This window comes from Dryobates pubescens, chromosome 17, assembly GCF_014839835.1.
Source record: "Dryobates pubescens isolate bDryPub1 chromosome 17, bDryPub1.pri, whole genome shotgun sequence".
Classification (NCBI taxonomy): Eukaryota; Metazoa; Chordata; class Aves; order Piciformes; family Picidae; genus Dryobates; species Dryobates pubescens.
The window spans coordinates 13,944,903-13,962,305 of NC_071628.1; the positions used below are offsets into that span (position 1 = coordinate 13,944,903).

The following is a 17,403-nucleotide window of genomic DNA, read 5'->3' on the forward strand; positions in this document are numbered from 1 at the left end:
AGTAATTAGTGAACTGTGAGGACTTCAGCTATTTAGGGCATGAAGGAAGCAGGCAGATGCAGCCTCATGTTAAACATGTAGCTGTGTGACCATCTGATTGCTTCTGTATCCCGCAATATAGGAAGATGCATAAGGCATGTTTCAGTCCAGGAAATCTCAGAAAGGAATACAGGTACACAGACTTTGCAGTTCATGTGCAGTAAAACCAACATGTTGAAGATGCCCCAGAGTACTGCAGAAACACTTCATCACTGGCCAGACCACACACAGTAAATCACATCCACGGCAAATTCCAGTGAGTTTGGAGCACATCCAGCAAATTCAAGTCACCAAAACATGCCCGGAGTGCACGTGTAGCCTGACTACAAAAGCACCATAGCATGTTTTGTATAGTTTACAGGGTGTTGGGTTTTTGTGTTCTGGATACTTGAAAACACCAGAAAATGCACGGTAGGAGTGGCAGTAGTGGAGGGGAGTGGCAACATGGAGGGAGAGAACAGTAAAGGCCACCCTTAATTTCCAGGTAAATTTGTGCTATAAAACCAGAAGCTATGAAACCATTGTGTTTTTTTTTCAAATGTATTTTGTGTCCAGAGTGAACAGATTTTACCTGCTAATTTATTTGCCAGCTTTTAAACTCCTACATCAGTTTGAAAGGTCTGGGACTAGGTATAATCATCCAGCACACTGGTGACTGTAACCTTGTTATTTAGGACCAAGTACTTCACAGGCCAGAGATCTTTAGATTCTTTGTGAAAGTGTCTTCAAATACCCAAATTACCTTGCCTGCTAGAGAATGACACTTGTGTAGCTGAATCTTATTTTCTTTATCATGCCTAAATATATTCTCTTCAGCTAAAAATACATGCTGAATGACAAAGTCAATAGATTTCAGAAGTTCAAAAGATCTGATCTTCACTAGCACACCTGTTTATCACTGTGCTCAGAAATAGCAGCCATAAAGTTTCTCTTTGTGCTGCAGTGTGCAAACATCATTAAAGACTTAGCTGCAGACAAGCTCATATCTAACTAGAGAAGGGATAGAGAAAGGGCACACTGACTGGCACAAAAGCAAGCAGCACCTCACAGCAGGCATACAACCAAACTGTCCCTAGCCAAGCTGCTCATACTCCAGGACATGCTGTAACAGAATGCAAATATAAAATGCCGCGGTGCTGGCATTTCTATTAGGCAGCTTTTAAATGATGATTTTCCTGGCCCCCGTCACTAACCTCAGGATCAAGGTCATCAAGAACATGCTCTAGCTGTTTCAGTTCATCCTCTGAGAGTTTGCTGAGTATTTCATCTTCATTGATATTCTTGTATTTCTCCAGCTCTTTTCGAAAGGGCAGAGACATGGCTTCTGCTGCACTGCTTCACTGATGCTGCTCCTCAAAGTTTCAACCATCCAGGAGTACTAAGCTCCTTGTGGCTTCAATCACTGTAAACAGTAAAGCGTTATGAGTATTTCCATTTATCTGATACAGTCCTGAAAAACCCATATGCTGAGAGTCACATTTACACTTGATTAATGAAAACAAAGCAGCAATATGTCCTGGCTCAGCAGAGTGGGTGTGGAAAGTGTTGGGGCGGCCTGTGCAGCAGTAGCCAAGGAACAGCAAGGAGAGGTACAGAACACTTGAAGACCTCGTGGGTGCAGCAGCAAAGAGAAGCCTTGAGACATAGATAAGAAAAAAACATTGAGAACTTATCCTTTTCCATAGAGGTGAATCTGGTTTATGTAATTTGCTTAGAAACAGCAGCATCTGCTTGTTCTTTTGGCTAAAGGCCAAAGAGTCAGAGAAAACAGTCCATTGCTAACAAACAAGAAGCAAAATGTTTTGCCTTGAGGTATTCTATTCTATCTCAGCTTTACTGATCGCTGAAAGCTTACCCACATCTTCTCGGCTGGCTTTTTGGTATATTCTGGTTACCTAAGCAGCTTTAAATTATGCTGGTTGGTAGTCTCATTTCAAAATGTAAGATGACCCCAATTGATCAGTAAGAAGAAAGTGTCACTTGCATGGCCACAATAGTAACTGTCATATAATTTGTCAAATGACAAAGTACTCTGTCTTTTTTTTTTTCCCATCCAGAACCAATTCTAGAGCTAGAATCTGCCTGTAAATGGATGGAGTGAAAGTGAATTAATCTATGCTCAGAAACAGCATTAGCTGGAGACTTCCAGTTCTGCCCAGTTCCCTACACCAGCACAAGTGCTCTTCAAATTACACAGCTAGTCACGCAGTTTTACAGCTCAGTTTTTGCATTCACAAAATCTGAAGTTATGTTTGATAGGGAAACCAGCCAACTGGCCTCTGCATCTGGCTTATGTAGCTACCCAAACTCTGATTGCCTTTGGCCAGGTCTTTAGCTGTCATACGCTAACAAAATCCATGCAGGTTTTGCAGCTGGAAGCTCAATGTTTCTTTTATTCAAAACGAAAATGAAAATGATGCACTTACACAGAGATTCGTTATTAAAGTACTAAGTATTAAAATGTATCTCATTCTTCTATTTATCAGAAAATACTTGGAATCAGCAAAATATGGAAAGGGAGCCAGCAGTGTGCCCAGGTGGCCAAGAAGGCCAATGGCATCCTGGCCTGCATTAGGAATAGTGTGGCCAGCAGGAGCAGGGAAACCATTGTGCCCCTGGACTCTGCATTGGTTAGGCCACACCTTGAGTACTGTGTCCAGTTCTGGGTCCCTCAGTTTAGGAAGGACATCGAGACACTTGAACATGTCCAGAGAAGGGCAACGAGGCTGGGGAGAGGCCTTGAGCACAAGCCCTATGAGGAGAGGCTGAGGGAGCTGGGATTGTTTAGCCTGGAGAAGAGGAGGCTCAGGGGTGACCTCATTGCCCTCTACAACTACCTGAAAGGTGGTTGTAGCCAGGAAGGGGTTGGTCTCTTCTCTCTAGCAACCAGCACCAGAACAAGAGGACACAGTCTCAAGCTGCGCCAGGGGAGGTTTAGACTTGAGGTGAGGAGAAAGTTCTTCATGGAGAGTCATTCATCATTGGAATGGGCTGCCCAGGGAGGTGGTGGAGTCACCGTCCCTGGAGGTGTTCAAGAGGGGATTGGACGTGGCACTTGGTGCCATGGTCTAGTCATGCGGTCTGTGGTGGCAGGTTGGACTCAATGATCCTCGAGGTCTCTTCCAACCTTAGTGATACTGTGATACTGTGATACTGGGAAGAGAACAATTACTACAATTACAAATTTGAAAAAATCAGGCATTCTGTGAATACTTGAAGGCAGGATAACTTCCTTTAAATGAAGAGTTTCTCTTAGGAAGTTACTCACCATCTTATGGTTCACAAAGTTACAGTAGTTGTGAAAAGTCATTATATACCATCAAATGTTGTGGGGGAAAAAAAAAAGCCCAAACAAGCAAATGTTTTTGTGTACTTGGTGCTGAAAGAAAACATAAGTTCTGCATGTGTTTAGCTGATACAATTTGTTACCAAAAATGTTTCTTACATGATCAAAGCATGTTATTTAGATGTATGCTTGTTTGAACTATAAAAACAAATTCAGCTTTAGTACTGCTGTACTCTATGCTTTGAATGCTATTCATGTTTTTCATGCTATCAGATGCCTTCTCTAAGTTTCTTTGGATAAACTCATTAAAAATGTAACATTTCAGCTAGCAGTCATTAATTGGATTGAAAAGTGTATTTGAGAGGATTAGAGCTTTTAAAAACTATTTAACAGCTATTTTACCAGACTTTCATTATAAACCTGGAAAAGACAGAAATGTAATCCCAAGGTTAGGTTAAAGTAACCAGTAAGAATACCATGGCTGAGGTTCAGCACTTCTGTTGTGCAGGACGCCTGGTGCCAGTACATCTCCCTTGGTTGTATGGCACTGCATGACTCCCATCAGGGAACACAGCTAAGAGTTGTTTTACTCTTGTCAGCAAGACCATATATACAATGGCTTCTATGAAAAGGTTTGCACAGTTCAATCGAGGTGACAATGGGTAATTGGTACTGCAGATTACAACCCAAGTATACCAGACACTTCTGATTTCTCTGTGCATTACTGAAGTGCTTTGCCATGAAGGAAGGACATGCCAGGAGACACTTTTCAGTAATGTAACTGTTTCCTCTCATTATTGGGATGAGAAGGGCTTTGACCATGTACTGTCCAGACACCCAAAGAGAAATATAAACCCTGATACTAAAGATCTAACTTGCCTCATGATGTGAAGCAGTACATTGAATAACCCTTATAAGGCTAGTGGTGCATGGTGAAGCTTGAAATCATGCTCTTCTTGCATGTATACATTTGCAACAGAAATTCCCTTGTTCCTTTGCTATTTTCACTTTCACAACTGAATCATGCTCTTCTGTGAAGGAAGCAGAAGACACCACTTAGGAATTTCTTTGCCTGCAGTCCCTGTAAGTAGTGAAGTTTTTCTGGAGCTTGCACCCTGCTGTACAGGCTACTGAAAGCTCCACCAAAATGCCTGTCATTCATGTCCCAGCTTTATGCTCTCTATTGACCTTTCACCACAATCACATTATTGGAAACCAGGGGAACGAGATAAGCCTAACGTAACAATTCGGTGTCATTCAGTCTGGGAAGGAAATGTTCAAGTCTTGAGTTTGCATACTCTGGAAACTGCTGTCTAATGTGATGATTACGATCTCCACCTTCCTAATTGGATTTTGCACTGTTAATTTTGTGTATGTAAACAAGGCCATATACTGTCAGTGCTGCTGCTTCTTGTGGTTTGACTTGTCTGAGTGGGCACACTCTTTACTTTTTGCAGACTGTATCCACTGGGTTTGCTTTGTTATGATTACCATATGAAAACTTTAATCAGTTATAAAAACAGTCCTAACTAACCAACAGGTCCTAGCTACTGTCGCTCTGAGGGTACAAAAGCAGATCAGTTATCACACAGCAGAAAGGAGGTGTTCAATCTAATTGCAGAGGCCTTGTGCTGCTGAGTGTTACACTGCATTAGGGACACTGAGGGAAGCAGAATGAGAGACAATGGGTAAGACAATGGAGTTTCCCTTCCAACTTACTGGGAAGAGTGAGCAAGGCAAGTAAGGAATGGAGGAACACAAATCCCATTTGTTGTTTTCCATTTAGTTTAATACAGGGCATGACAGTTTACCAAGGGGTCCAATGCCCACAGTTAAATAGCAAAGTGTGCTGTTAAAAGCCCAACAGGTGACATGAGTGCTGATTCAGTGCAGAACTGTAGGAAACAGCATTTCTACTAACCACATGCTACTCTTAAATCTTTGTGGGGCTCAAATTTTTCTAAGTGAACTTGAAAGGCTCCATTGCTATATTTTTCTCTTGGATTCCTTCTAAAGAAAGAAATACATGCTTCTGCTGTATTTGGGGCAGCTTTTTCACCTGTGCCTGTCAACATGAGGATTAAAAATATGTTTTCAAAGACAAAAAAGGTATCATTAGTCAACCTGCATAAAATCACTACTGCGCTATGTAGTCAACACCTGCTGTGATATACTCCTCTATACTTTGCTGTAATTGGGTGTTGGTTACAATCCTTACACTGCCTAAAACATAGACTGGAAACCTAGAGAAACTCTGGGGTCCTGTAAAGATGAGAATACTCTGAATTTCTGTCTCTGCCAGTGTGTACAAGCTAAGAATGAAGCTGCATGAAAATGTGTGTTTATGATGTAAAAAAAAACCCCAACAATAAAAAGGGTGCTGACTGGGCAATACTCCAGTAGAGTTCTTTGCATTTTTATAAGGAAAAAAAAAAAAAAAAGAAAGATTTTTTTTTCACAATCAGATTTGAGAAATTGTTCTCACTTTTCCAACTCATGGCAACTGATATTTAGAAAGGAAATCTTGATGCACCATCTGTTTTAAACTATCTCCATATCCACAGCGGTGGGTATTTGAAAACACTGGTGTTTTGAGAAACAGTTGTGAAACTGATCTGTAAATGTGAAATATTCATCCCCTGCTTGAAATAGTCTCAGTAGCCAAACATGAAAGTAGAAAACAGGGGGAATAAATCCCAAGTTAAATTGATACTGGACCAAATAAATAGGATTGGGGCCATTATGATTAAGAGCAGTGTTTGTGCAACACAAACAGATGCTCAGTAGGAGGGCGACTGTCCCACACCGTCGAGGCAAAGGAGCGCTCGCACCCATACACTTAATCTAATGCCAGAAAGGAGACCACTCTACTGTCCAGGAATTGCTATGAAAAATAAGGCTGGGCTCTTGAAAGCTCAACATGTAAAAAATAATAATAATTTTTAAAAAATCCATAATTTGACATTTAAATAGGGTTTCCCTTTTATTGTTCTTTTTCTACTTAAAAAACAAGACCAACTGTGTACTTTCTAACCCTGAATGTACAGGAGATATGTACTCAGAGATCATGTTTTCCAGTACAAAATTTCCTCTGGTTTTGCACTTGGAGATTCATAAATCTCAGAAAAAAAATAGGAAGGATGGATTAGGGCCAGCACAGAAGTATGACAGGAACATAGAGTGAAGCATTAGGAATCTAATTTTTTTGTGTGTGTATGATGAAAATGGCATTGGCTAGAGTTCTTAATGTAGATAGAGAGAGTAGACATGTGAAAGAACCTCACATAGGTAGAAAATGGAAGACAGATGTGTAGAAAAGGATTTGGTCTTTTTGGTCTTCTAGAATCCCCCAACTTTTCTGTCTGTTTCCACCCCCCAAAAATATAAATCTGAAGAATTCAGGACATATGGAGCACTGAACCGCTTCCCATCCAGGACAAACCATGAGCACTTGGTGGATCAAAGTAAATAACCTGTTTAAAGATTTGCAGAAGTGGGTCCCTTGTGAGTCCATCTCTGGGGCTGGCACAGGAGCACAGTCAAGCTGCACATGGCACTGAGCTCTGGGCTGGCTCTGGGCAAGTAATGGAACCTCATCTATTCCCCGCCCAGTTTGCCATCTTTTGTCATACTGTAGCAAACAAACTCTAAAGATCCTTGTATATTTAAAATGCTGCTTCTTTCCAGGTCTAATGTAGGGTTATTTCATGTTCTGTTCCTAGCAACTGGTTTAGTCCCATACAGAAACTGGTAAATAATTAACAATTATGTTGTCCTAATATTAGACCTTCAGGATAATCATCCAGTGATCAGAAACTCCACTCCATAATTAGATGAGCCTATCCAAACCTTGATAATACTTATGCCACTCTGTAATTTACATTACCTTTGGCTTCTTTACTGAGGGGTTGACAAATCCTATGCAAATAAAATGCAAGACATCAATTCACTTTAATGGGAGTTCAATCATGCCCTTTATAAGAAAATAACTATCATGTACATTGCAAAATTATCCATATGAATGTACCATTATTTATAGAAGATATAAAGGGATGTAATCCCTTTGATTCAGACAACATGAAAGGTTTTTGCTGGTGATTACAGAAAGATGAAACACTAATGTTGCTTGCACAGATGCAGAATAAAGTTATTATATAACTAATTCCTAGTTGTTTCTAAAATAACATTAGTGATATATTCATAACCATTCAAAACATGAAACCAAGTTCTTGGAAAGAAGTAGATTTCTTTACAAGGCCTGATGAACATATAACCTGTTTCTGGGTATGACCATATTTTTAGATCATAACCACTACAGTTGTTTCCATACAAAAAATATGACTTCCCCTACAAAAATACAGTGACCATATGATGATTTTTACTTTCAAGAAACAACCTTTAAATAAATCCTACCTACAGGAAAAGGATGACAGAACAAACCTAAGTGATCCAGATATTAGCGGGATTGTGTATGGTGCTCTGACACTGCAGTGATGTGTCAAGCATAGGAAATGAAAAAGACCAGAAGGAGCTGTCCATCTGCCTCCCTTTGCTGACTTCCCTTTGCTTTCAGAGGGGTAAAGTTTAGTTATCAAATAATCAAGCAACCGTATTTCTGCTCACTGTGACTAGAAATTTTGTGGAACTGCGAAGTATAATTCTTCCATCTTTAGAATTTGAGTGATTGTTTGCAAATCCATGCAAGGTTAGTTAGCTTTTCTAAAATAAAAACATAGCCTAGTTACTGTCTGAAGCTGAGGGAGGTGTGAAGTGCTAGGCTAGAAATCCTGAAGAGCGGAGTCTTTTTATACAGACAAAATTGTCTATGAAATGGCAGCACCAATTCATCATCTGTAAGCCTCAGCTCTGAAATGAACAGAAACACCCTGCTGCTGAGCTGTACCAGTGGTGGCTGACTTACAGTCCTTGGAACAAGACTGACTGAGGCTATCAGTAATGGTGCTGAGCAGTGCTGTAAGTGACAGTGTAAGTGCCTGTTTGATAGCAACTGTGAGACAACCACCTCGCTATGTTCTGTGGGGCACCAATGGTATTTTAACCTTTCTTTGATAGCTAGCAGACACTGAAGGTGTGATTCTGGAGTAGATAGCTGCAGATTTACCTTGGAACAAGAGGTTGTACTTCCCCTGGTGAGCACCACCCCAGAGAGTACATGCTCCCAGTTCAGTGACACAGCAGCCTATGGCTCCATGGTCCTCAGATGAACATGGATGAACCAGTTCCTATATGGTGCACATTACAATAATAGCTGTGACATTTACAAGATGGTATCTTTGTCCAGGTCAGTCACCCAGATTTTGTGCTTTGTAAAGGATTGTAGGTCTTGTCATCAGCACATCAACCATGAATACAAAGCAAAGCATACATTGAGGTATGGATTATCTGCAGCCTTGCAAAAGACTATCCCCAGAAAGCCAATGGTCAGGTTCTGATACTCTCATCAATCTATCAGATCTACATAGAACCATCAGCCACACGAGAGCCTCTCCACTTCACTGTTTTGTCAGTGGAAAAAAAATTCTTAGTCCAAGGCCAAAGCAAAAGTATGTAGCAAGACAAGGAATATTTTGCAAGTATCAAGTGTTGGACAGCTCATCCTTTTGCTATGGGTCCCTTCTTCCATGAACAATGTACTCCCATTGAAACCACAGTAGAGAGAGAATCAAAAAGCTGGGTTAAGAACATATATTGCTATTGCAGAACTGTGATCCTTGAGAATGATCACTGTTAGATAACTTCTAAGAATACCCCTTCTTTTTGCTTATTTCCTAAGGTGCTTTTTTTTTCTCCTGAAAATGTACAGATGCATCAAGCTACCTCTGTTTTCTGCATTTTAGCTCTAAACCAAAGCTAGAAATCATCCATGATATGCATATCCTGATAGCTGAAACAATAAATAAGAGAAGGAAACAGACTTTTTATTTTTACAACAAAAAGAGATCAGACTAGCCCCAGAAAAGCTAACACTAGTGCTTGTTTTTCACATGTTGAAAACATCACTAGGAAAAAGGACACTGGGTAATATTAACAAAAGCTTTGTTCCATCTCTGTGGCCAACAGACAGCAAATGGTGTGCTACCTATTTGTCACTACTCTTCTCATATTTCCCCGTTTTAGAACAGCACAGACCCAGCTGTTCCTTGAGATAATCCTAATAAAGAAAGATTTTAAAAATAAGTATACATATTTCTGTGTGTAATGGGTTGGGGCAGACCCCCTCCCCACCACAGGCAGAAATAATGACTCAGACAAACAGATTGCAAAAGTGATGAAAGTTTAAATAGAAAGCAGTGAATGTTACAGAAAACCCAAAGCGCAGTGACAAAGAAAGATCCCATCCCCACCTGAGGGTGCATCCAAAACCCCCAGGGCTCCTTCTTCCCCCTCCCTCTGCTGGGCTAGTCTCAGCTGGCCAGGCCTGAGACTGCCCATCCCCCTGTGGCCTTGGGCCCAATCAGGCCCATGGCCGGGAGATCTCTCTCCCAGTTACCAAGTCTTGGAGAGGGAAGGAAAGAGGAAGTGCCAGACCCCACCGCAAAATTTATAGTGGTGCAAGGGATTATGGTAGAAATACCTAACTTCCTGAGTCCACCCACTGGGATGGACTTCTGGACACAGGAAACACCCCTGTAGCAGAGGGCACCCAGCCCAAACTACGACACTGTGGCACAAAATCACAGACTGATACAGATTGGAAAGGTACCTTGGGAGAGCACCTAGTCCACCCTCTCTGCTAAAGCAAGTTCACTTAGAGCAGCCTAAGAGCCTGACATGGTGGTAGGCCATGCTCAGCAGAAGTGCAGAGCCAGCTACCAGTATGCCAAAACAGTGCTGTGCCTGCAGCACTGTAACTAAAACAATACGCTGGTAGCTCAAAACATAGTGAGTTATCTCGGGACAACAGAACATGCACCTGCATCAACAAACCTCACGTGTCATCCATAGTTGGACCAATAATCTACAATAGTGTGATGTGTGGTCACTCATAGGGAACCAATGAGTCCATGCCAACAAGGCACACCAAGGTTATATAAATTGTAGCAGTTTCCTTGCTACGCACTTCTTTTTCTGCCTGTCCTGTCTCCTCTCCTTCCATGCTTTACTGTGCCATGCTTTCACCATAGGCCTGAGCCATAGGCCTGCAATACTGGAACAATAAAGGATCAATACCCGATCATATTGGTCAGCCGTATTGATTCCAAGAACCTCCGTCATCACCATATCTGGCTAAACTCCAATACCCTCAAAGGAAACATGTTTTTCCCTAAGTATAGGAGGAACTTCCTGGGTTCCAGTTTGTGCCAACTACTCCTTGTCCAATCACTGGACATCACTGAAAAGAGACTGGCTGCATCCTCTTGACCCCCAGCGTTTAGATATTGATAAGCATTGATAAGATCCCCTCTCAGTCTTCTCCAAGCTAAATAGCTCCAAGTATCTCAGTCTCTCTTTGTCAGAGAGATGTTCCAGTTGCCTCATGATCTTCATAGCTTCCACTGGACTCTCTCCAGTAATTCCTGGTTTCTCTTGAACTGGTAAGCACAGAACTGGACCCAGTACTCCAGATGTGGCCTCAGTAGGGCAGAGTAAAGAGAGGAGGAGAACCTCCTTTGACCTGCTGCTCATTCTTTGTAGCATAGACCAGGATACCATTGGACTTTTGCACTACAAGAACACACTGCTGGCTCATGGCACCAAACAATGATGACCAAACATCACTGTTTAACAGAAGCCACTGCTGCACTTGTGTGCTGTGGTCAGCAAACAGAACACATGCGTTCACCCCAGAATTAACTGACCATGTGCAAAATGCTACCTGGTGCCTTGCAATGCAAAACCCTGCAGAGTGATCACAGTCTTGGTCAGAAAGATACTCTGTTGCAGGAAGACATCCAACTCTGAGATTCAATAACTTAGGAATGCTACAAAAAAATCCAAACCCTAGAGCAGATTGATAACAGGAGAAATGCATCAACATTGCTTGCCAGAAGTTGTAAAATACTGGAAATAATAACAATTTGGGGAAGGAAGAAAAGTTATGCAATGGGAGAGCAAAGTGCACCATTTTGAACACAATTTAGATTGTCAAGATGAGTGAGGCTACTGCCAAAGTTCAGGCAAATCCAACCAAGCTAGAAGAATGGGAGGAAAGATACATGTGGAATTTAGGTTGGCCAAGTCACTAAAATTACTGACATTACTGTCCTCATTTTTACATAGTTATAAAAATGTAAATGTGTGCATGTGTGTGTGTGTGTGTGTATATGAAGCCAGTTAATAGCTTCATAACATACAGCAGCACAGCAAAGAGTCTGTTGAATATTAAAAGGGTGCAGAATAAGCTGAAAAGATGGTAATATCACTAGTATAATTTAGTGAGACACCTACACACACCCCTGAGTCTGAGTTCTTTATTTTTCTAATAACTGTAACCTGTGCAGGATGCAGTGCCTGCAGTATTAGGCCAGTTGGTCCCAGGTGTTTCTTTCCCATTACATGTTCTGATCTCCAGAAAGGGAGAGCAGAACAGAGGAAACCCAAGGACAATTTCTGAGAATAATTAGTTAAGAAAAGCTTTCATATGAGAAATTGAAAGATTTCACCTATTTACTACAAATACACAATCACTTAGTGACGAGTCTACTAAACTACATGTTGTATCATTCACAGTAGTAAAACATTATCACTTCTTCCAGTTATTTTTGTTTTGATACTGACACATTTCTGAATTTGTTTCATTACTGATGTTACAATGTTTTTTTCTTAAATTCCTGTTACTCCTAAGATCAGTGTGATCACACGAATCCACACAGTTTTTATTGATTTTTGATGTCACAATGCTCAGATTTCACCCCTTGTTTCTCATTCATCAACTGTGAATCTTTACTCTGTCAAAAAAATCCCCCCAAAGCTTCCATCAGAGCAAAATCCTTTGAATTAGCAGAGGGACACTAATAATTTTGCAATTGGAAGGTGACAAAAAAGGGCACGTGTTATACCTAATGCAAATGTGCAGGTCTCCAGGGCACATTTTGCTCATTGAAAGCTTGGAAATGGTATTAAATGTTACTATATCCTGTTCCTGAACCTGTCACTGGTATGCTTATCCCGAGCTGCTCCACGGCAGCGGAGCAAAACCACCCTCCATCAGTCCTGCTGTCTTTCTGCTGTACAAAAGGCAAGAGATCTCTAAGGAGAGCCAGCTCATCTTCATGTACAAAAATACCTTGCCGTCACATATATAAATGGCTCCATGTAATTTTTGTCATTTAACGCCTGACATCAAGGATGGAGCACATCGGAAACGGTACCTGCGCCTTCCCCTGCACGCCACGCTACTGCGAAGAGAGCGGCAGCGAGGGGCAAGGCGCTCCGCATGCCGCGGAGCCTCGGACCGCCCGCGGCCACTGGGGCGAGCCCCGCCGTCTTTCACAGGCCGAGGACGACTCGTCGCGGCTCTCACCCGGGGTGGGATGCGATGGGTGGGGTATGATGGATGGGGTGTAATGGGCTGGGAGCTAGCCTGCGCCCGCGCCTCGTATCGGGGATGCTCTGCCACACTCCACCGCGCCTCCCGCCCCGCTCCGCTCCGCACCGCACCTCACCGCAGTGCGCGGAGCACCGAGGAGCCGCCGCCCTACCGGGGCCCGCGGGCGACGCCCCGGCGGCCCGCCCAGCCACAGCCACAGCCCGGGCCCGGGTCCGCCGCCTTACCCTGCCGTAGGGCTGACCCTCGCTGCCAGCCGCCTCCGCGCCCCGAGCCCAGCGCTGCTCACCGGCTGCGCGCCCCTCCGCGCCCCAAGCCCAGCGCCGGCAGCGGCAGGTGGGTGCCCGGCGCGGCGGCTGCGCATCGCGGCCCCTGTCCTGCCGGGCACGCTGGGACTCGTAGTCCTGCAGCCGCCAGCAGCCAACGCCGGGGCCATGGGCACCGGCGGCAGCAGCGGCCGCACTGTCAGACCCAGCCAGCCACCAGCTAGCGCCAGCAGCAGCCCTCCCGCCCTCACCCCACCGAACCACCCCTGCGTCCCCCTGACCTCCTTCACGCCTTTCCCTTCCTTCCTGTCCCAAGCCTGCAGGTGAAGTCTCACCTAATCCGCACTTAGACCACATCTCGCTTTTGACTTGGCATGACATAGTCTCAGCCTTACTTGTACCTGTCCCAAGCCTGCAGGTGAAGTCTCACCTAATCCACACTCAGACCACATCTCGCTTTTGACTTGGCATGACACAGTCTCAGCCTTACCTGTACCCTGCATGGCCTTTCTATATAGAAGCCATGAAAGTGGGCTGCGCTGTACCCTCGATGCTCTGATCCTGCAGCCACTGCCCCTGCCCTATGTACATCTCCAAGCAGTTGAGTGCACACATGTAGGCAGCTGACCCTAAAGAATATGGTCTGCTCCTCTCACCCCACCTCTGCAAACAGAACCAGCCAAGCAGGTCCTGCAGTGGAACATCTGGCCCCCACCCTGGGCCTAGATGTGTCTGGAGTGGAGGGTGCTGGCCTCTGAGACCATTTTAATATTTTCCCTCTCTTCTTTCAATTAGTTTTAGCAATTCCATTTTTTATTTGTGCTTTTATTCTACACTAAAGTTCAATGCTGGTTGAGATTGTGTGTCAGATGTAGTAAGGTTCCAACATGCCCCTGTAATCAAGTGTGTCTGTAACTGAGTTTCTCAGATTGCCTGCCCTGTGTTTCAGCTGAACTGAGGGCCTTGGTTCTGAACTCTGATGAGTCACTAACAGCAGAAAAGCTATTCCTGTGATTAAAATGTCTATATTTCATGACGTGTTGGCAGGAAAACAAGATGCTGCTGTGTTAAGAAGCAGATGCTGCACCAAAGATTAATTTTCCTAGGGGTGAAAAAAAGAAAAGAAAAAAAAGATAGTTCAGCTAGGAAATACAATGCCTTCAGTGTCACTCCATACCCTGCCAAACAGCTCAGGTGTCTGTAGCAAGACTAGCAGCAGAAAACTCAGACCAATATAATTTTTGCCACTGCTGCTCAGGAAAACACCTGTATCCACAGGAATGTACAGAGTGCCCAAAGATACTCCAAAGTTGCAATCATCTGCTTGAAGCCTCCTTGCCTCAAACTTACTATGAAATGGGATATTCAGCCATGTTTGACAAAGCTTTTGCCAAACATCCAAAATGTTATCAGATCAATAGGAGTGGAAAAGAAACAGATGTGTTTATTCCACAGTCTCTCCCTCTGCCTTGTTTGGAGAAAACAGGGTTGACATCCATAACTTTGCTTGTTCAGTACCTGAAGTGTCAGGGAAGCTGAACTGAATTGCTTTGAAATCTGTTGCTCAGCAACTTGGTGTCTCAGGCTGAAGATGAATCTGTTGGTTTGGTGTTGGGGTTGAACCTTCACTGCAAGCAGGGCTAATTCAGACATGGAATGGCTAATTCAGAGAAAAATGTGGGTTTAATTCTTAACAGGGATTAAACCCTCTTTTAGTGTTTTATCTCAGTCTGTACAATCAGGGATTGAACAAGCTGCTCAAATTATAATTGTACAAATACTGGGGAAAGGGAAATGTACAAAGTCAACAAAGACTGAAAGTTACCTGTGGCATGTTTAGTCTTTGATAAACTTCTACATGTTTTCCACTCAGATTTTCCTGTCACACCTTAAAATATATTTGTTAAGTTGAAACTCTTTCTCAGTTGATATGAATGGGAAGTACCTCTCCCAGGATGACTTTTCCATTTGCAGTTGCCTTGTATCTGCTGACAAACTCACTTCATTTTAGTTTCTGCTAGAAATTGAGCAATCTGAGACCTCTGCAGGAGTGCAGGTTTTGACAGGAGTCAAGGTTCTTTTCTTCTTAGGTTAGGTTTTCAGGTTTCTTTCTTCCATTGTTGGGGACTTCACAGACAACAACTGAAGCAAAAATAAAGGTGCAGGGTAAGGCTCCAAACCAGTCCTTTTTCTCTGGCAGGATTCTTGCAGAACATTTTGCCCCTCTAGGCTTTTGATATATTTATGTATTTAAGCTGACCTGTTGAAAGAAGTGCAGGGGTGGAGTTTCTACCCTAAGGATACAATATACATGGGGACAATTACTCTAGAAGAAATGTTGCTCACCTCTGAGGGGCAACTTCTAAAAGCAAGTGGTCCTGTGGATCCCAAAACAAAGGATTTCCTGGCTCTGCCACCCCTCTGACCAGCGAGAGTTTGGTTTGGAGCCGCTGCCTGGTGAAAGTAGCTTAGAGGTTTGGCAGTTTTCCAGCACTGCCCAAATAAATCTTTAACTGATGCACCCAAAAGCAAGGGTTTTTTCATTGAACTAGTTGTAGCCAAAATATGGTCAGTAGTTTTAAATTGTTTGTTATATCTATATATTTAATAAAAGAAGCAGAGGTGCTGTTGTAATCTTTCCATCTGTTTTCCTTGTAGCAGAGCTTATGAGACTCTGCTTAATTAATTCCTGCTTGAGCTGGAGATTGTCTTTTAGACAAACATCTGGTCTTGATTATTGTGTTGTGCATGTCTTGATCTGCTCCTTTAAAGACCAGCTGTTGATCAAATTTAGTGACCTGTATATAAAACCTCTTGGTTCAATGCCTGATCAGCAAATCTCAGACCAGGAGTAGAGATAAAATTTGACTCTAGTTCTCATGTAATATTACTGAGTTTGGTGACATTTGCTGAAAAGGCTCTGAAAGAGAACCAAGGTATGTAGCCAGCCCCAGGGTGTAAGAGCCTTATGGTTTAAGCCTTAAAATGCTGGCCAGCAGCATCTCAAGTGGTCAACCCCCAACTATATTTACACTGATTTTTTTTTTTAAATTGCTTTGGTTTGATAGCTAAGAGGATTTTCTTGGAATGCTTTATGAGGCAGAGTACAGTAATAGGTTAAATAAGAACAACTTAAGTCGTCTCAAGCAGGTGCAGATACCCAAATACTTCACTGTGGTTATCTTTTATTTCACCCAAAATGGAATTCTGTGAAATCTTCTAGATCCATAGAACTCCAGATCCTGAAGAAATGCATTTAGATTTGGATACAGCACTTGCCAGGGCAGTAACAGTAGTAATAAATACCTCTTCTCTACCTACTAATTTGCAGTAGTAGATCTCAAACTGAATCACCACTTCCATTTGGCAGGTTTGGAAGAGACAAAGAACACATGGGTCTGCGGCCCACTCACTGGGCATGCTGTTGGAGGCAGAAATACAGGACTCCACAAGGCTATAAGATGGAAGGAACTGAACAAGGACATAAGACCATTGCTGACCCTGGGACCAGACCCAGTCAACTCACCATCTTCTACAACACACTTACAGAGCTAGGTGGCATCACTCTGCTCCAGGCAGGATGTCCAAAAGCATACCTAGGGTTGACTTACTTCCCTGGTGCCACCCCTAAGTACAGGCAACATGATTTTTGCTCTATGAACTGCAATACAATTGACTTTTCACCTGCCCCAGTTCTGCTATGCTGGTATGAGAAGGAGCAAGCTTTGGAGGTACAAGAGAACTTTCCACTTGCTTTAAACTGTTCCATTTAAAGTAATTTGCTCCTCAGAAAGGAGCAGGATCTAAAAGACACTGTCCTCTTCTCTTCACAGAGTGTTTTAATAGTGAAGATCTTTCTGCTTCACCTCTTTCTCCATTAATGGATCTGCAGGATAGCTTGTTCAGTGTTGGATCTCCTTTACCTAAAAAGCCTGAGGCTCAAGGTCAGACCAAGGCTCTCTGCATCTGACACGTATGCACTGGGGACATTTCTGTTGGTAAGTGTGAACTCACAGTGAATTAGATCATTTTGGATATGCCTAATCTATCTAAATGGTGCACTCAGAAAAAGAAACCCCATGCAGTGTGTTCCCAGATGCTGGGTAGAGGGCATGTTAGACAGCGTGTAGGCTCCTGCAGGTAGGGCTTAGAATGCTGTGAGCTGATGCTTGAGCTTGTCTCCAGAGACACACTGGTGTTCTGGCCCTGGGCTGGCCACACGGCAGCCGTCAAAAGAGTTTCCAAAACATGTAGGTAACTACCCCTGTGGCCTCCCACCAAAGGCTGTGCAAGCCTGCTCATGG

The 17,403-nt window shown here is 43.1% G+C and overlaps 1 protein-coding gene across 1 annotated transcript in view; it reads right to left on the reverse strand.

Annotated features, from left to right (window-relative positions):
* The window catches only part of LOC104297317 (tropomodulin-2), a 35,368-nt gene extending 22,201 nt beyond the window's left edge, over positions 1 to 13,167 (reverse strand). Inside the window, exons 1-2 of the mRNA XM_054168989.1 lie at positions 13,061 to 13,167; positions 1,233 to 1,441 (exon numbers count right to left, since the gene is read on the reverse strand). Coding sequence (XP_054024964.1) covers positions 1,233 to 1,358 — 126 coding nt within the window. The 5' untranslated portion in view covers positions 1,359 to 1,441; positions 13,061 to 13,167. The remainder of the gene's footprint in view (positions 1 to 1,232; positions 1,442 to 13,060) is intronic.
* Between the last annotated feature and the right edge of the window lie 4,236 nt (positions 13,168 to 17,403).